This window comes from Ranitomeya imitator, chromosome 2 (genome assembly GCF_032444005.1).
Source record: "Ranitomeya imitator isolate aRanImi1 chromosome 2, aRanImi1.pri, whole genome shotgun sequence".
Classification (NCBI taxonomy): Eukaryota; Metazoa; Chordata; class Amphibia; order Anura; family Dendrobatidae; genus Ranitomeya; species Ranitomeya imitator.
This window is the reverse complement of record NC_091283.1, coordinates 171,489,860-171,510,064: the sequence shown is the minus strand read 5'-3', so window position 1 is coordinate 171,510,064 and position 20,205 is coordinate 171,489,860. Positions and strand designations below refer to the sequence as shown.

At 45.2% G+C, this 20,205-nt stretch overlaps 1 protein-coding gene across 1 annotated transcript in view; it reads right to left on the bottom strand.

Moving 5' to 3' along the window:
• Window positions 1-20,205, bottom strand: part of CACNA1B (calcium voltage-gated channel subunit alpha1 B) — a 467,134-nt gene that overhangs the window by 5,511 nt on the left and 441,418 nt on the right. Inside the window, exons 44-45 of the mRNA XM_069747979.1 lie at window positions 8,045-8,234; window positions 5,147-5,343 (exon numbers count right to left, since the gene is read on the bottom strand). Coding sequence (XP_069604080.1) covers window positions 5,147-5,343; window positions 8,045-8,234 — 387 coding nt within the window. The remainder of the gene's footprint in view (window positions 1-5,146; window positions 5,344-8,044; window positions 8,235-20,205) is intronic.

The window sequence follows — 20,205 nt, the reverse complement described above, 5'->3', positions numbered from 1 at the left end:
CCCTGGTCTGTGTCCTTGTGTAGCCACCCAGTGGGGCGTCGTACCCTGGCTTGTGTCTGTGTCTCTGTGCCTTGGCCTGTTCCTGACTCTGTCTTAGTCTAGTTCTGTTCCTGTGTTCATTTATATCCCTGTCTTGGTTTGCTTTCTCTGCTGTGCGTACTCTCTGTATAGCTTTGCTCTGCTCTGCACTCTGTATCTATCTTTGCTCTGCTCTGCACTATGTGTCTTGCTTTGCTCTGCTTTCGGCTCTGCTCTCTGCGACCTTGTTTTGCTTCTTGCTCTGCACTCTGTGGCTTTGCTCTGCTTTCAGCTCTGCACTCTGTGTCTTGCTTTGCTCTGCTTTCGGCTCTGCGCTCTGCGACCTTGTTTTGCTTCTTGCTCTGCACTCTGTGGCTTTGCTCTGCTTTCAGCTCTGCACTCTGTGTCTTGCTTTGCTCTGCTTTCGGCTCTGCTCTGTGCGACCTTGCTCTGCATTCTGTGACCTTACTCTGCACTCTGTGGTTTTGCACTCAGCTCTGCACTCTGACTTTGCTCTGCTCTCAACTCTGCACTCTGTGAATTTGCTCTTGGCTCTCCTCTCTGTAGCTTTGCTCTGCACTGACTTTGCTCTGCTCTCAGCTCTGTGGCTTTGCTCTGTAGCTCCGCTCCATGCGGTTCTTCCCTGCTCCGCCTCCTGCGTCTCTGCACTTGGTTCTGCATCCTGCATCTCTTGCTCTTGGCTCTGTCTTCTGCTCTTGGCTCTGCCTCCTGCGTGACTGCACTTGGCTCCACCTCCTGCACTTGGCTCCGCCTCCTACTCTTGGCTCCACCTCCTGCATTTCCGCACTTGGCTCCGCCTCCTGTGTCTCTGTTCTTGGCTCTAGCTCCTGTGCTTTCGCTCTGCATCCGCTCTTGTGGTCTTTTTCTACCTATTCTTAAGTTTCTTACCTGTTTTACATACCTGCCTGCAGACCGGTCTGCTTGCCTGTGTCCTAGCCGTGCCCGCCTGTCTGCCAGAGTGCCAGCCATGCCCGCCTGCCTGTCTATGTTTTGTTCTCCCAGTGGGATCAGCAGCCATAGCCAGACATCACCCTGGAGTTGTACCTGGTAGCTTCCTGCCGTACAAGCCTGACCTCACCATCAGAGGCTCCAGTGAACACCAAGGAAGCTACTTAGTTACGCCCCTTCCAGGGTAGTCTGGTCTGTGGTCCAGTGGGGCCACATCCCCGCACCAACCAGTCTGGGCGCGAGGGTGACACATCTTAGTAGAGCAACCATTTTGAGTACCCACCTTTGTGTCAAGAAGCTAACACCCACCCTCCCCTTTTTTACTTGTGGATCAGGCCACGGGCATGTTTATAAGGAACACCCCCTTTTTCTTTATTAAAAGAGGCTTTAAGGGCATTATCATTAAAGGAAAACCTATGTTTCATATAATAATCGTCATGGCGGCGCGGCAGGAGGGAGGGTCCTCGAAGTTGGTGGAAGTAGAAATAGCAGATTGGTGGTGGTGGTGGGGGATCTTGAAAGGTCCTGGACTCCCCCTGGGGGAATTTAATTGGATGGGGTTTGTTTGGATAATCCTGTGGAGGAGATACCTAAGTGACTCATGGATGGGTCTTTTGGTTTGGCCAGGTTAGTCATTATCTGCCTCTGAGCTGGTGCATAGCGCCTAGGGGTAAGACTTAACCATAGGGGCCAAAAGTTGGGATTTGGAGATTTCAGGCTTACATTGTTGGGGCTTCGAGTACCACCCCCCCTTTTCTCCGGAGGTTATTGTTTTGATAATGTTTTGTATCAAATGTTAATAAAGGCTGCTGTGGCCATTTAAATCCAATATGCCTAATGTGTTTATGGGGGGGGGGTTGTTTAGTGTTAAGGGATTGGACCATTTAGTGCTTTGTTAAGGAGTGGAGGATCGAGGGGTCACTAGTGAAGTTCACCTGGGTCACTTATACCCTTATGTCATGGTTATGCCACAAAATATTGATTTCTGAACTCTTCCTGAGTTGAAACATTAGCATTGTTGTTTCTAAATGATTATGAACTTGTTTTTTTTTTTGGCATTATTTGAGGTCTGAAAGCACAGTTTTTTTTTTAAATTTTGACCATTTCTCCTTTTTAGAAAATAAATACAAAATTTATTGCTTGGAAATTCGGAGACATGTCAGAAGTCTGTAGTCTAAAAGAACAATTTACATTTTACTCAAAAATATACCTATAAAGAGAAAAAATCAAGCAAACTGAAAATTTTGCAGTGGTCTCTGAATTTTTGCCAGAGCTGTATATGAGCGGGCAGTATCCTGTGAGTTTGCGCCAATGACTGGCATAGATAGGCCAATTTACTGATCCAGGGGTATCACTACAAGCGCCAATAAAGTTAAGTGGTGTGGTTGAAAGACAAGAGCTGTCTGTCATCTGTGACTGCTTTTTTTATCTCTTATACCCTATTGATAAGTGGCCAGGGTCCGACGGGCATAATAAAGTACCAGAGGGTCCAAACCTAATTATGGAGGAGCAAGTTAGGCTCTGAAAGGAGCTCCCAGTTTGAATATTAAAGGGGTTATAAGGTACCTCTTACTTCCGCAGTGGGAGCTGCTCATGTAGTGTCGGTATTGGCAGATATCATGCACATGTCATATTATTTAGAACAGGACACGTGCACGATATCTGTCTGCAGTGCACAAGACCTGTCAATGTAAGTAGCATCTCTTAACTCCCGATTCAGTAGTGAGAGGTGCCCGATAACTCTCTTAAAGTGGGAAGAGAATGCGATTAACACTTTACAAACTGGAAAGTAGAGCAGAATCCTAACAGTGTGCATATTATACTCTCTCAGGAATTGGCATGATACAGGCCCTGATAACATTTGCGCCTGACCCTTTAAATTTATGCATAGAAGCTTCAGCTCTGTATATTATATGTCCTTTTGGTCTCCGCCAGGCAGGTACGTGTTTTTTTTTTTTAACTCATTAAATATTGCAGGACACTACACTCTTTTATACAGAGGGTTACTGCAATAAAAATGTATTTTTTTTTTTTACATTTTATTTTTTACAATGGAACACTATGAGCTATAGGGACTCATACTCCCGATGGATGGCTCAGATGCTCCGTTCGCAGAGAGTTGGGGTGAATGCAGAATGATTTAGTGAGCCATTGGTTAATATATTTCGGGCTTGACATTACCAAACCATAAGCCATCATATAATAACAACACAAATACACATATGTGCACACATGCAATTATATAAACCTGTGTATAGACACATTTGGACGACACATGCCCCGTAATGACATGTGGCTAGCACAAGCACATAAAACACCAAGGCCGTATAGTGAAAGGCACTGATGAGACACAGCTCTGCCCTGGGATAACTTTCAATGCTGCGTCTCCAAGTAAAAAATGGATGCCTGCAATGTGGGAGCCTGTTTCTGATTCATGCAGACCATGGTGTGGGCAGCATGAATCACCTCACAGATTCTCTGATACATTATTAAAAGGCAATAAAAAAGGCCAGTAGCGCTTGCACCTTTCTGAAACCTGCAGCAGATAATGTTGCGGTACCACCCGTCCGTAACAAAATCAATAAATATGATAAAAAAGAAAAAACTATCTGCGCTGGAATCAAGATTTATGACCCTAGTGAGGACCCAAGTAAATAACTAATGGAAATAGTAATGTTCCAAAAATAAATGGGGGTTTCCGATATCTAGAAATAATACAGCCACCGTAGGAAATATTAAAAATGTATCACAAAAAAGGCGTTGATAAATAAAAATGACATTGGTAAATATAATATCTACCTGGTGAGGCTGTCACTGTGGAGTACAGTCTTCCGTGGTTTAGTCCACTTGCGTTGCCCAGAAGGGATAAAGTCGAATGAGTGCCTTCAGATGTTCCTGGTACGACTGCCGTAGTGACATGCGATCTTCAGCGATTCCGTCTACTTGCGATGCCAGAGGAAGGTGAAATGGGGTAAATTCAGCGTATTGCCTTTAGAATTGCGGGCTGCAGGAACTGCCCCGGCCGGCAGCAGAAGAACCTGCGCTTGCGTGTATCAGCGCTGCTGGGCTGAGCCGCTCGTTACTCTGCAGTTGCAGGACCTTACGTGACGTCACGGTCACGTGATTGCTCACGTGACAGGCTAAGGAAAGCGTGTGGGACCAAATCCTACGCGTTTCGGACACAGACGAGCTCCTGATGAAGGAGCTCGTCTGTGTCCGAAACGCGTAGGATTTGGTCCCACACGTTTTCCTTAGCCTGTCACGTGAGCAATCACGTGACGTCACGTAAGGTCCTGCAACTGATGAAGGAGCTCGTCTGTGTCCGAAACGCGTAGGATTTAGTCCCACACGCTTTCCTTAGCCTGTCACGTGAGCAATCACGTGACCGTGACGTCACGTAAGGTCCTGCAACTGCAGAGTACCGAGCAGCTCAGCCCAGCAGCGCTGATACACGCGAGCGCAGGTTCTTCTGCTGCCGGCCGGGGCAGTTCCTGCAGCCCGCAATTCTAAAGGCAATACGCTGAATTTACCCCATTTCACCTTCCTCTGGCATCGCAAGTAGACGGAATCGCTGAAGATCGCATGTCACTACGGCAGCCGTACCAGGCACATCTGAAGACAACATACAGCACTCATTCGACTTTATCCCTTCTGGGCAACGCAAGTGGACTAAACCACAGAAGACTGTACTCCACAGTGACAGCCTCACCAGGTAGATATTATATTTACCAATGTCATTTTTATTTATCAACGCCTTTTTTATGATACATTTTTAATATTTCCTACGGTGGCTGTATTATTTCTAGATATCGGAAACCCCCATTTATTTTTGGAACATTACTATTTCCATTAGTTATTTACTTGGGTCCTCACTAGGGTCATAAATCTTGATTCCAGCGCAGATAGTTTTTTCTTTTTTATCACATTATTAAAAGGGTTGTCCAGTGGAGAAAAGTTATTGCCTATTGCTTGATGGTTGTCCGACTGCTGGAACTCGTACTGATCGGTAGTCCCAATACAATAGACTGCCAATTCTCCTCGCCATTCCTGCAGATCAGTGTGGATACATAAGTATTGGTGTGGAATGGATAGGTGGTAATTTATCCTCACAGAACACCCCCCTTTGTGTATGTATAGGCTCTCGGCTGTTTGATCTCACCTGTCTGTTTGTTGAGTGTTCTTGTCCAGAACTGGGCGATGGGGCTCGACTGTGATCCGAATGACGTGGGTGACCTGAATCACGGCTGCCGTATCGGTCACAGGAGTAAAAGCGCTGTTTCTCCGATGAAGATGGAGGCTGCTGCTTTCGTTCCTGGGACCGTCCTCTTTCTTGCCTTCTCTCTCGAGGTGCAGATTCTGAATGAAAGAACCACATGATAGTGTTAGCGTGGAAATTGCACACAGACACTTACAGAACAAAAAAGAACATCCTATTTTCTATGCCATAACTTTTATATTATTTCACCCACCCACCCTCTGATGATTGACAGTGTCATCAGTGTGTAATCAATGGAAGCAGGACTCACATGCTCTGTCTATTAATGGTGGTCGGGTGCAGCACTCACAGGCTTTCTCTATTAGTGGTAGGGGTGCAGGACTCCCAGGCTCTATCTTAATGGTAGAGGGTGCAGGATTTCCAGGCTTTCTCCATTAGTGGTAGGGGTGCTGGACTCCCAGGCTCTCTTAATTTTAGAGGGTGCAGGATTTCCAGGCTTTCTCTGTTAGTGGTAGGGGTGCATGACTCCCAGGCTCTATTTTAATGGTAGAGGGTGCAGGATTTCCAGGCTTTTTCCATTAGTGGTAGGGGTGCAGGACTCCCAGGCTCTATTTTAATGGTAGAGGGTGCAGGATTTCCAGGCATTTTCCATTAGTGGTAGGGGTGCAGGACTCCCAGGCTCTATCTTAATGGTAGAGGGTGCAGGATTTCCAGGCTTTCTCCATTAGTGGTAGGGGTGCAGGACTCACAGGCTCTCTTAATGGTAGAAGGTGCAGGATTTCCAGGCTTTTTCCATTAGTGGTAGGGGTGCATGACTCCCAGGCTTTCTCTATTAGGTTAAGGGGTGCAGTACTCACAGGCACTATGTATTTGTGGTGCAGGACTCACAGGGTCTCTCATTATTATTATCATTATTATTAGTCGTAGAGGGTGCAGGACTCACAGTCTATATATTAGTGGTAAGGGGTGCAGAACTCACGGGGTTTCTCTATTAGTGGTAGGGGGTACAGGACTCACAGGCTTTCTCTATTAGTAGGGGGTGCAGGACTCACAGGGTCTCTCTGTTAGTGGTAGGGGGTGCAGGACTCACAGGCTTCCTCTGTTAGTAGTAGGTGTGCAGGACTCACATTCTTTCTCCATTAGTGGTAGGGGAGCAGGTCTCAGTCTCTATGTATTAGTGGTAGTGGTGCAAGACTCACAGGCTTTTCCTGTTAGTGGTAGAGAGTGCAGGACTCACAGGCTTTCTCCATTAGTGGTAGGAGTGCAGAACTCACAGTTTATCTCTATTAATGGTAGGTGGTGCAGGACTCACAGACTTTCTATAATAGGGGTAATGGTGCAGGGCTCACAGGGTTTCTGTTTAATGATAGGGGGTGCAGGACTCACAGACTTTCTATATTAGTGGTAAGGGGTACAAGACTCACAAGCTTTCTCTATTGTGAAAATAGGAATCATTTGTGGATACCTCCCACGCTGCTGTGTATGGAAAATGTCAATTCTCAGGGATTTATTCAAACGTGGTTTTTATTCATTGTGTTTCAAAGTCTCAAGCACTTTTTCTTTAGGAAATGACCACATATCACCATAGGGGGTGCAGGACTCACAGGGTCTCTCAGTGGTAGGGGTGCAGAACTCCCAGGCTTTCTCCATTAGTGGTAGGGGGTGCAGGAGCCACAGGGTATTTCTATTAATGGTAGGGGGTGCATAAGTCACAGGCTTTCTCTATTAGTGACAGGGGGTACAGGATTCACCGCCTTTCTCTGTTAGTAGTAGAGGGTGCAGAACTCACAGGCTTTCTTTATTAGTAGGGGGTGCAGGACTCTCAGAGTCTCTCTGTTAGTGGTAGGGGTGCAGTACTCCCAGGCTTTCTCTGTTAGTAGCTGTGTGCAGGACTCACAGGCTTTCTCTATTAGTGGTATGGGGTGCAGGACTCACAGGCTTTCTCCATTAGTGGTATAGGGTGCAGGATTCGCAGGCTTTCCCTATTAGTGGTAGGGGTGTATGACTCCCAGGTTTTCTCTATTAATGAAAGGGGTGCAGGACTCACAGGCTCTGTGTATTTGTGGCAGGAGTGCAGGACTCACATGCTTTCTCTAGTAGTGGAAGAGGGTACAGGACTCAGGTTTTTTCTAGTAGTGGTAGAGGGTACAGGACTCAGGTTTTCTCTATTAGTAGTATGGGGTGCAGGACTCACATGCTTTCTCTAGTAGTGGTAGAGGGTACAGGACTCAGGTTTTCTCTAGTAGTGGTAGAGGGTACAGGACTCAGGTTTTCTCTAGTAATGGTAGAGGGTACAGGACTCACATGCTTTCTCTAGTAATGGTAGAGGGTACAGGACTCACAGGTTTTCTCTATTAGTAGTATGGGGGGCAGGACTCACATGCTTTCTCTTTTAGTGGTAGGGGGTGCAGTACTCACAGGTTTTCTCTATAAGTAGTATGGGGTGCAGGAATCACAGGCTCTATTTATTAGTGGTAGGGGGTGCAGGACTCACAGCATTTCTGTATGTCTCCTGGCAGCAGTTACATGACAATACCAATACTACCCTATGCTGCCTTCATATGCAGGACTTGACCCCCCACCTTTAATTGCACTGACATGTACATTAACCTATTGGTGGACACAGACAGAAAAGGTCCCCTGTGTAAGAACACTATATAGGCCCTTTGCAGTCTGCTATGACAGAAGGTCTTTGTTGATTTGGAGGTGATAGTGGCCCCCTTACCTCTAAGGCCCCTGTGCGGCTGCACCAATGATATGTCTGGCCCTGCATTAACCCTATTCGTCACTCCATTTATGTATTGCGGATGAAGTTTCTGAAGACAAACATTCATACATTACCTAAGTCTTCATTTTGCGGTGACCTCTCCATTGATTTTTGCTTTTTCTCCTTACGCCGGTGGCATCGATGGTGGTGCTGGTGGCTGCGCTCATGTGGCACTCTCTCTAAGGAATATTCATACAGCTGAGGACGTTGCGTGGGAGCCAGGGTGGAAACTGAACGTTTCATGGGGCTACTATCGGTAATAGGCTGGAATAAAAAAGCCGACAACCTTAGTAACTTCATATGCTCCTTATAAATTACTTACAGACTATAACAGGCCACAACTAAAATGCAATATTTAGGGACGCCAAATATTTAGCAATGCCAAACTAGCTCTCTCCTGCCATCTAGTGGGGAAAAAGTGGTGACGCAGTGGTTGATATGCACGTTTACCTGTGAATGTGGAAATTCTAGGGCGATATCTGAAGCACCAACACCCGCACCTAATTGTGTGGACATCCTTACAGAAACGCAGCTGATTTAGCCCAGATTTCATACGAAGGGTAAGATCTGCAGCATAAATTGATTTTAAAATTTGTGTTGCTGCTCAATTTTCACTGTGGATTGTGAATGCGATATGTGCGGGAGACTCGATAAAATCTCATCCACACTGGGGGTCCCGTAATAATCAACAGATTTTCCATCTAGAATATCCCCTGCTTGTCTAGCCCATGTGAACGTGCCCTAACTATGCCACAAAATTATCGCTTAGTTCAATCATTGCGAGGCAGGGAAGGCTGATTTTCCAGAAACTAGGGGTAAACTAGCACTCCCTGATATGTGGCATGTGACGGTGATAGTAGGTTCACACAAACGATTTCTCCACATCCGAGAAAAACTGTCCGATTATTCTGATCAAACTTTGACCAGAGGGACATTCATTTTTCTTGGATGTGTAGGGGGGAAAAATGAAAATCAGGCTGCACTTGGATGTCATGTGAGTGAGGTCCGATTTCTTTCACGGACTCAGACTTGCATTGCCAACCAGTCTGAAGAATTTCAGAAAAAAACATACCGTACATTTTAAAAGCCAGACGGTTGACTAGAAGAAGAGGCAGGTCTCTGGTGGCATCTCCCCCACCCAGCTCCCTTTGAGTGAGAGGTTTGTCCCTATACACACACAGAGGGGAGACCTATCAGTCCAAGGGAGCAAGGAGAGCAGAACCCGGCCTCACGTAGGCTGCTCATGGTCCGGGTAGCACAAATAAGCTGTCAGATTCCCTGATTTCGGTTAGTATCCGTGAACACATTGTGTTTACCGTTTTGCAATGACTTTTGCTAAGGAGATTTGGGTAGTTGCATATTTGTAACTGATCTTAATATTCACTCCATGTCAATGGAATTTGCCTTTTTTTTTTTTTTTAAATTGTTGTTTTCTCTTCTGAGAAAATAGTAAAAAAGTAAGAATTGTAGAGAAGATCTTAGATCTTCCGCCTACCTACCTTTTATATATAATTATTACAGTAGCAGTGCTGTAGATGAGATTTTAAGAAACAAGCTGCAGAAACGATCATCAGCAGGAATTGACTTTTTCTGTGGATATTTACTAATGGGCAAATCTGCAACCTATCTGCAGAAAATCCGCACATTTCGGTGAGGATTTTTACACTGCAGATATCACTCCAGTCCAGTGTGGATGTACCATATTGTGGGTTTATAGACCAGAGTCAAGTATATACACATACAAAATGACCTTCTTATACCTTACACATCGCCTTATTGAAGTGAAAGTAGTCCTCGATGGGAATTCCTATCTCCTCTGCTTGGTGGGCAATGGTCACAATGTCCGATTGTGGGATCACCCAAGAGGAGGAGAGAGGATCTCCTGCCTAGACCAGTGAGCACCGGGAAGATTCTCCTGGTATTTTGTGTGTCAGAACTGGCTATAACCGATCAATAGGAGGGGACGGACAGTCATTGAGACTTTTATTCGGGACTGTCACTATGACACCACAATGATAGATGCTGAATAAATGCACCACACAACGGACAGCGATGCCAAGTGGAACGAACTGATCAGACAATGGCGCTACATACATGACGCTGAGATACCAGCAAAGCAATACACACACAGGTCATGTGAAATAAGAAGGCTACATACGGGCAGGTAACCGTTCCGGGGAGAAGGAGCGCGGCTCCTCGGCTGATGACAGACAAACAGGTGAAGAGGTTCAAACGGCATCAGGAGACCAGCGGCCGACAGCATGGTGGGAGGAAGGACAGGCCGGGAAGGGCAGGAGAAAGGAGGAACAGGGGGGAATGGAAGGGGAGACAGAACCACAGAAGCAATACAAAGTCCAAGTCAGAGCAGAGACGAAACACAGGTGAGGTGAGAATGGGATGGCAATGGGGACAGGGAATGGTACAAAAAGGAAAAAAGTCAATTAATACACGTAACCACCATTAATAAACAGGAAATCATAAGGAAAACCACATGCGATCCTCATATCGCCTTATCACCAGACATTAAAGGGAAGCTGTCATTTTAAAAATGGTCTCTGATCTGTTATAGAGCTGGGGAGCTGAGCCGAGTGATGTACATATTCGTTGGAACATTTTCAGCAACACTTACATTTTATTCACTGAAATCCCTGGTGTTTGGCGTCCAGTGGGCGGTTATATCAGTGCTTGACAGTCATCACTGTATGGCTGTGACTGCAGAAATATAGCTGTCAATCAGTATTAGGACCGCCCACTGGACTCACACATACAAAATCCAGGCATTTCAATGAATATAATACAAGTTATACTGACCTTTTCTCAACAAACCCTTATGTAATTCTGCTCGGCTCCTCCTTCTCTATACCGTGCTGTCCACTGCATATACAACATGACAGGTTCCCTTTAAAGGCTTAGTTACATTGCCAGAATTCCTGCTTTGACAGACAATGTGCTGATATAATATTTGTGCTTTTGACACTGGGGAACAATTTGAAAAAAAAATTCTGTTGAGTTAGGTTTTTGAGCTGATTTATACTAAAATTGGCATGCTGATTCCAAAAATGTAGTCAGTTTTTTTCTAGTACGTCAAGTTTTTCCTCCACAACTTACCTGCCAGAGAAGCACAATTGCACTGATATCTGTAATAAGACTTGTTATCTGATTACAATTCGACTCATATAGAGCTACGTGGCAACTTGTAAGAGTAGTCACAACTGAGACAGTGTGGTGAGAGGTGTGTGCAGCTCCCAATACGTCATAATTACCAATATCTTTACACAAAAAATTTATCATAGTAGGAATAAATAGGATTTGTGATGGCTTTTCTCTTTACAGTGGGCGCTTTATTGTAATTTATATATCTTTTATGATTTTTTTCTTTGTTAGTTTTCAAAGCTTGTAACTTTCCATCTCAGTGTTTTATTTACATATGTACATATTTCCTTTGTTTCAGATCATGTCTGCTCCTTCTTCCTCTCGTCGTAAATGCGTATTTGTACTATTTAAAAAAACAAACACTTTTTAGGTACAGTAGTTTATGTATTTTTGAGAAGACAAAAATCCTATAGTTCAAAAACTTGACGTGATAGAGAAAAACTGAGATCATTTCTGGATTCAGCATCCAAAAATTAGTTAAGAACAGTTGTCTGACCTAACTCCTAAAAAATTGTGTTCCCCAGTGTAATATTTATGCTCTTGGGGCTCAGTTAGAATATGTGTGCTATTGATGCTCAGTTATAATATTTGTGTTATTGTGGCTCATTTATAATATTTGTGTTATTGCGGCTCATTTATAATATTTATGCTCTTGGGTCTCATTTATAATATTTGTGCTATTGGTTCTCAGTTATAATATTTATGCTCTTGGGGCTCATTTATATTTGTGCTATTGGTTCTCAGTTATAATTGTGCTATTGGGGCTCATTTATAATATTTGTGCTCTCGGGACTCATTTATATTATTTGTGGTATTGATGCTCATTTATCTATCTATATAATCGTCTAAGGTCCACTTCTATCTGTTTGTCTGTCTTTCTGTCATGGAAATACGGCGTCCCTGATTAGTCGCGGACGGCTGGGCGCGACCAATCAGCGACAGACACAGTCCGGCCGCAAATTGGCCCCTCCCTACTCCCCTCCACTCAGTGCCCCCTCCATACTCCCCTTCAGTCAGCGCCCACATAGCGTCTTAGCAGTCCGATAACACTGCCATTAACCCCGTGTGACCAACTTTTTACTACTGATGCTGCCTATGCAGCATCAATAGTAAAAACATATAATGTTAAAAATAATAATAATTTTTAAAAATCATTATATTCTCACCTTCCGTCGTCCGCACCAGCCTTTCCCGCTCCTCGCAACGCTCCGGTCCCAAGAATGCATTGCGGCAACGACCCGTGATGACGTAGCGGTCTCGCGAGATGATGACGTAGCGGTCTCGCGAGACCGCACATCATCACCGGTTATTGCCAAAAGGCATTACTGGGAACGGAGCCTCGCGAGGAGCATCGCTAAAGGCCTGGGCTGGATCTGGGGGCCGCCGGAAGGTGAGTATAACTATTTTTTATTTTAATTCTTTTTTTGACAGGGATATGTGTTGTGAATTCTGTGGCTGAATTCACTCCTGTGGTCACAAGTGGTACTGCAGCTTCTGGGCTTCCTCCCTCAGGTGTTCTGGTGAGCTCGTTGGCTTCCTTGTTATTTAACTCCACCTGATTCTGTCTTCCTTGCTCCTTGACAATGTTCCAGTGTTGGATCTGAGCTTCTGGATCTTTCCTGTGGCCTGCTGCTCTGCTTAGATAAGTGCTTCTTTGCTTTTGTTGCTGTTTTTTCTGTCCAGCTTGTCTATTCGTTTTTGCTGGAAGCTCTGAGACGCAAAGGGTGTACCGCCGTGCCGTTAGTTCGGCACGGTGGGTCTTTTTGCCCCCTTTGCGTGGTTTTTTGCTTTAGGGTTTTTTGTAGACTGCAAAGTTCTCTTTGCTATCCTCGCTCTATCTAGAATATCGGGCCTCACTTTGCTGAATCTATTTCATCCCTACGTTTTGTCTTTTCATCTTGCTAACAGTCATTATATGTGGGGGGCTGCCTTTTCCTTTGGGGTATTTCTCTGAGGCAAGTCAGGCTTGTATTTCTATCTTCAGGCTAGTCAGTTCCTCAGGCTATGCCGAGTTGCATAGGTAGTGTCAGGCGCAATCCACAGCTGCCTTTAGTTGTGTTTAGGATAGGTTCAGGTATTGCGGTCTACAGAGATTCCACGTCTCAGAGCTCGTTCTATTGTTTTTGGGTTATTGTCAGATCACTGTATGTGCTCTGATTACTGGCACACTGTGTTACTGGATTGCCTTCATAACAGTACAAGGAGCCAAACTAATGATTCTCAATAGAGGGAAAAAAGAAGTTCTGACATCATTTTTTTTTCTCAGCTCTGTGTTCAGTCTTTTTTTTCCCCTAGACATTAGGGTGCTTCAGGACACAGCTGTGGACATGGATATTCAGGCTCTGTGCTCTTCAATGGAGAATCTCATTATAAATGTACAAAAGATTCAAGATACAATTGATCAGAAATCTATGCTAGAACCAAGAATTCCTATTCCTGATTTGTTTTTTGGTGATAGAACTAAGTTTCTGAGCTTCAAAAATAATTGTAAGCTATTTCTGGCCTTGAAACCTCATTCTTCTGGTAATTCAGTTCAACAGGTTTTGATTATTATTTCTTTTTTGCGCGGCGATCCTCAGGACTGGGCATTTTCTCTTGCGCCAGGAGACCCTGCATTGAGTGGTGTCGATGCGTTTTTCCTGGCGCTCGGATTGCTGTACGATGAGCCTAATTCAGTGGATCAGGCTGAGAAAAATTTGCTGGCTTTGTGCCAGGGTCAGGATGATATAGAAGTATATTGTCAGAAATTTAGGAAGTGGTCAGTACTCACTCTGTGGAATGAATCTGCGCTGGCAGCTTTGTTCAGAAAGGGTCTCTCTGAGGCTCTTAAGGATGTCATGGTGGGTTTTCCTATGACTGCTGGTTTGAATGAGTCTATGTCTTTGGCCATTCAGATCGGTCGTCGCTTGCGCGAGCGTAAATCTGTGCACCATCTGGCGGTATTGTCTGAGATTAAACCTGAGCCTATGCAGTGCGATAGGACTATGACCAGAGTTGAACGGCAAGAACACAGACGTCTGAATGGGCTGTGTTTCTACTGTGGTGATTCCACTCATGCTATTTCTGATTGTCCTAAGCGCACTAAGCGGTTCAATAGGTCTGCCGTCATTGGTACTGTACAGTCCAAATTCCTTCTGTCCATTACCTTGATATGCTCTTTGTCATCGTATTCTGTCATGGCGTTTGTGGATTCAGGCGCTGCCCTGAATCTGATGGATTTGGATTATGCTAAACGTTGTGGGTTTTTCTTGGAGCCTTTGCGGTGTCCTATTCCGTTGAGAGGAATTGATGCTACACCTTTGGCCAAGAATAAACCTCAGTACTGGGCCCAGCTGACCATGTGCATGGCTCCTGCACATCAGGAAGTTATTCGCTTTCTGGTGCTACATAATCTGCATGATGTGGTCGTGTTGGGGTTGCCATGGCTACAAACCCATAATCCAGTATTGGATTGGAACTCTATGTCGGTATCCAGCTGGGGTTGTCAGGGGGTACATGGTGATGTTCCATTTTTGTCTATTTCGTCATCCACTCCTTCTGAGGTCCCAGAGTTCTTGTCTGATTATCAGGATGTATTTGAAGAGCCCAAGTCCGATGCCCTACCTCTGCATAGGGATTGTGATTGTGCTATCAATTTGATTCCTGGTAGTAAATTCCCTAAAGGTCGTTTATTTAATTTATCCGTGCCTGAACACACCGTTATGCGCAGTTATGTGAAGGAATCCCTGGAGAAGGGACATATTCGCCCATCGTCATCACCACTGGGAGCAGGGTTCTTTTTTGTAGCCAAGAAGGATGGTTCGCTGAGACCGTGTATTGATTACCGCCTTCTTAATAAGATCACTGTTAAGTTTCAGTATCCCTTGTCATTGTTATCTGACTTGTTTGCTCGGATTAAGGGGGCTAGTTGGTTCACTAAGATAGATCTTCGTGGTGCGTATAATCTGGTGAGAATCAGGCAAGGAGATGAATGGAAAACGGCATTTAATACGCCCGAGGGTCATTTTGAGTATCTAGTGATGCCGTTCGGACTTGCCAATGCTCCATCTGTTTTTCAGTCTTTTATGCATGACATCTTCCGTGAGTATCTGGATAAATTCCTGATTGTTTACTTGGATGACATTTTGATCTTCTCAGATGATTGGGAGTCTCATGTGAAGCAGGTCAGAATGGTTTTCCAGGTCCTGCGTGCTAATTCTTTGTTCGTGAAGGGATCAAAGTGTCTCTTCGGTGTGCAGAAAGTTTCATTTTTGGGGTTCATCTTTTCCCCTTCTACTATCGAGATGGATCCGGTTAAGGTCCAAGCCATCCAGGATTGGACTCAGCCGACATCTCTGAAAAGTCTGCAAAAGTTCCTGGGCTTTGCTAATTTTTATCGTCGCTTCATCTGTAATTTTTCTAGCATTGCCAAACCATTGACCGATTTGACCAAGAAGGGTGCTGATTTGGTTAATTGGTCTTCTGCTGCCGTGGAAGCTTTTCAGGAATTGAAGCGTCGTTTTTGTTCTGCCCCTGTGTTGTGTCAACCAGATGTTTCTCTTCCGTTCCAGGTCGAGGTTGATGCTTCTGAGATTGGAGCGGGGGCGGTTTTGTCACAGAGAGGTTCTGGTTGCTCAGTGTTGAAACCATGTGCTTTCTTTTCCAGGAAGTTTTCTGCTGCTGAGCGTAATTATGATGTGGGCAACCGAGAGTTGCTGGCCATGAAGTGGGCATTCGAGGAGTGGCGTCATTGGCTTGAAGGAGCTAAGCATCGCGTGGTGGTATTGACTGATCATAAGAACCTTACTTATCTCGAGTCTGCCAAGCGCTTGAATCCTAGACAGGCCCGTTGGTCGTTATTTTTTGCTCGCTTCGATTTTGTGATTTCGTACCTTCCGGGCTCTAAAAATGTGAAGGCGGATGCTCTGTCTAGGAGTTTTGTGCCCGACTCTCCGGGTTTATCTGAGCCGGCGAGTATCCTCAAGGAAGGAGTCATTGTGTCTGCCATCTCCCCTGATTTGCGGCGAGTGTTGCAAAAATTTCAGGCTAATAAACCTGATCGTTGTCCGGCCGAGAAACTGTTCGTCCCTGATAGGTGGACTAGTAAAGTTATCTCTGAACTTCATTGTTCGGTGTTGGCTGGTCATCCAGGAATCTTTGGTACCAGAGAGTTAGTGGCTAGATCCTTCTGGTGGCCATCTCTGTCACGGGATGTACGTACTTTTGTGCAGTCCTGTGGGATTTGTGCTAGGGCTAAGCCCTGCTGTTCACGTGCCAGTGGGTTGCTTTTGCCCTTGCCGGTCCCGAAGAGGCCTTGGACACATATTTCGATGGATTTCATTTCTGACTTTCCCGTTTCTCAAAAGATGTCAGTCATTTGGGTGGTCTGTGATCGCTTTTCTAAAATAGTCCATCTGGTGCCCTTGGTTAAATTGCCTTCCTCCTCTGATTTGGTGCCTTTGTTCTTCCAGCATGTGGTTCATTTGCATGGCATTCCTGAGAATATTGTTTCTGACAGAGGTTCCCAGTTTGTTTCAAGGTTCTGGCGAGCCTTTTGTGGTAGGATGGGCATTGACCTATCTTTTTCCTCGGCTTTCCATCCTCAGACTAATGGCCAGACCGAACGAACGAACCAATCAGACCTTGGAAACATATCTGAGATGTTTTGTTTCTGCAGACCAGGATGATTGGGTGTCCTTTTTGCCGTTGGCTGAGTTCGCCCTTAATAATCGGGCCAGCTCGGCTACCTTGGTCTCTCCATTTTTCTGCAATTCTGGGTTCCATCCTCGTTTCTCTTCAGGACAGGTTGAGTCTTCGGACTGTCCTGGTGTGGATTCTGTGGTGGACAGGTTGCAGCAGATCTGGACTCAGGTAGTGGACAATTTGACCTTGTCCCAGGAGAAGGCTCAACTTTTCGCTAATCGCAGACCCCGTGTGGGTCCCCGACTTCGTGTTGGGGATCTGGTTTGGTTATCTTCTCGTCATATTCCTATGAAGGTTTCCTCTCCTAAATTTAAACCTCGTTTTATTGGTCCGTATAAGATTTCTGAGATTCTCAATCCTGTGTCCTTTCGTCTGACCCTCCCGGACTCCTTTTCCATACATAATGTATTCCATAGGTCGTTGTTGCGGAGATACGTGGCACCTATGGTTCCATCTGTTGAGCCTCCTGCCCCTGTTTTGGTGGAGGGGGAATTGGAGTATATTGTGGAGAAAATTTTGGATTCTCGTGTCTCTAGACGGAAACTCCAGTATCTGGTTAAATGGAAGGGTTATGCTCAGGAAGATAATTCCTGGGTTTTTGCCTCTGATGTCCATGCTCCAGATCTTGTTCGTGCCTTTCATGTGGCTCATCCTGGTCGGCCTGGGGGCTCTGGTGAGGGTTCGGTGACCCCTCCTCAAGGGGGGGGTACTGTTGTGAATTCTGTGGCTGAATTCACTCCTGTGGTCACAAGTGGTACTGCAGCTTCTGGGCTTCCTCCCTCAGGTGTTCTGGTGAGCTCGTTGGCTTCCTTGTTATTTAACTCCACCTGATTCTGTCTTCCTTGCTCCTTGTCAATGTTCCAGTGTTGGATCTGAGCTTCTGGATCTTTCCTGTGGCCTGCTGCTCTGCTTAGATAAGTGCTTCTTTGCTTTTGTTGCTGTTTTTTCTGTCCAGCTTGTCTATTCGTTTTTGCTGGAAGCTCTGAGACGCAAAGGGTGTACCGCCGTGCCGTTAGTTCGGCACGGTGGGTCTTTTTGCCCCCTTTGCGTGGTTTTTTGCTTTAGGGTTTTTTGTAGACTGCAAAGTTCTCTTTGCTATCCTCGCTCTATCTAGAATATCGGGCCTCACTTTGCTGAATCTATTTCATCCCTACGTTTTGTCTTTTCATCTTGCTAACAGTCATTATATGTGGGGGGCTGCCTTTTCCTTTGGGGTATTTCTCTGAGGCAAGTCAGGCTTGTATTTCTATCTTCAGGCTAGTCAGTTCCTCAGGCTGTGCCGAGTTGCATAGGTAGTGTCAGGCGCAATCCACAGCTGCCTTTAGTTGTGTTTAGGATAGGTTCAGGTATTGCGGTCTACAGAGAATCCACGTCTCAGAGCTCGTTCTATTGTTTTTGGGTTATTGTCAGATCACTGTATGTGCTCGGATTACTGGCACACTGTGTTACTGGATTGCCTTCATAACAGATATGGTGCCCACATTGCTATATATTACGTGGGCTGTGTTATATACTATGTGGGCTGTGTTATATACTGCGTGGGCTGTGCTATATACTACGTCGCTGTGCTCTACACTACGTGGGCTGTGCTATATACTATGTGGCTGTGCAATATACTATGTGGCTGTGCAATATACTACGTGGCTGTGCAATATACTACGTGGCTGTGCAATATACTATGTGGCTGTGCTATATACTACGTGGCTGTGATATATACAAAGTGGGCTTAGTTATATACTGCGTGGGCTGTGCTATATACTACGTGGGCTGTGTTATATACTGCGTGGGCTGTGTTATATACTGCGTGGGCTGTACGATATACTACAAGGCTCTGCAATACCAATACACTAAGTGGCTGTGCTATATACTACATGGCTGTGTTATATACTACGTGCCTGTGCTATATACTACGTGGTTGTGCAATATACTACGTGGCTGTGTTATATACTACGTAGCTGTGCTATATATTATGTGCCTGTGCTATATACTATGTGCCTGTGCTATATATTACGTGGCTGGGCTATATACTACGTGGCTGCTATATACTACGTGGCTATGCTATATACTACATAGCTGTGCTATATACTACGTGGCTGTGCTATATACTATGTGGGCTGTGTTATATGCTACGTGGGCTGTGAGACTCTTTCGCCTGGGGCCCTCAAAAACCTGGAGCTTGCCCTGGCTTCACTGATTGGTTGCACCCGGCCGGCCATAAACAATCAGCGTCAGACGCAGTCTGGCCACGAATTGGCGGGGATTTGAACCACACTTCGCTAATTGGTTGCGCCCAGTCGGCCGAATCCTGTGTATTCATTGCATTATTCTGAAATCTTCAGAAATAAACTATTCTAGAATACCCGATGCGTTAGAATCGGGCCTCCATCTAGTTTATAATATTTGTGATATTGGGGCTCATTTATAATATTTGTGCGATTGGGGCTCAGTTATAATGTTTGTGATATCGGGGCTCATTTATAATATTTATGCTCTTGGGGCTCAGTTATAATGTTTGTGCTCTTGGGACTAATTTATAATATTTGTGCTATTGGTTCTCAGTTGTAATATTTTTGCTCTTGGGGCTCATCTATAATATTTGTGCTCTTGGTGCTCATTTATAATATTTGTGCTATTGGTGCTCAGTTATAATATTTGTGCTATTGGTGCTCAGTTATAATATTTGTGCTATTTGTGCTCAGTTATAATATTTGTGCTATTGGGGCTCAGTTATAATATTTGTGCTATTGGTGCTCAGTTATAATATTTGTGCTATTGGTGCTCAGTTATATTATTTGTGCTATTGGGGCTCAGTTATATTTATGCTCTTGGGGCTCATTTATGATATTTGTGCTATTGGTGCTCAGTTATAATGTTTGTTATATTGGGACTCATCTACTATATAATTGTCTAAGGGTCACTTCCGTCTTTGTGTCCTTCTGTCACGATTATTCATTCGCTGATTGGTCTCGCCAGCTGCCTGTCATGGCTGCCGCGACGAATCAGCGACGGGCACAGTCCGGAAGAAAATGGCCGCTCCTTATTCCCCGCAGTCAGTGCCTGTCACCCACATATTCCCCTCCGGTCACCGCTAACACAGGGTTAATGCCGGCGGTAACGGACCACGTTATGCCATGGGTAACGCACTCCGTTACCGCCGCTATTAACCCTGTGTGTCCCCAACTTTTTACTATTGACGCTGCCTATGCGGCATCAATAGTAAAAAATGTAATGTTAAAAATAATTTAAAAAAACAAAACCTGCTATACTCACCCTCTGTAGTCCGCTGAGCCGCTCGCGCAGGCCGCCATCTTCCGTTGCATGTTCCGGTGGCAAAGATGGTATGGGAGAAGGACCTGCCATGACGTCATGGTCATGTGACCGCGACGTCAACACAGGCCCT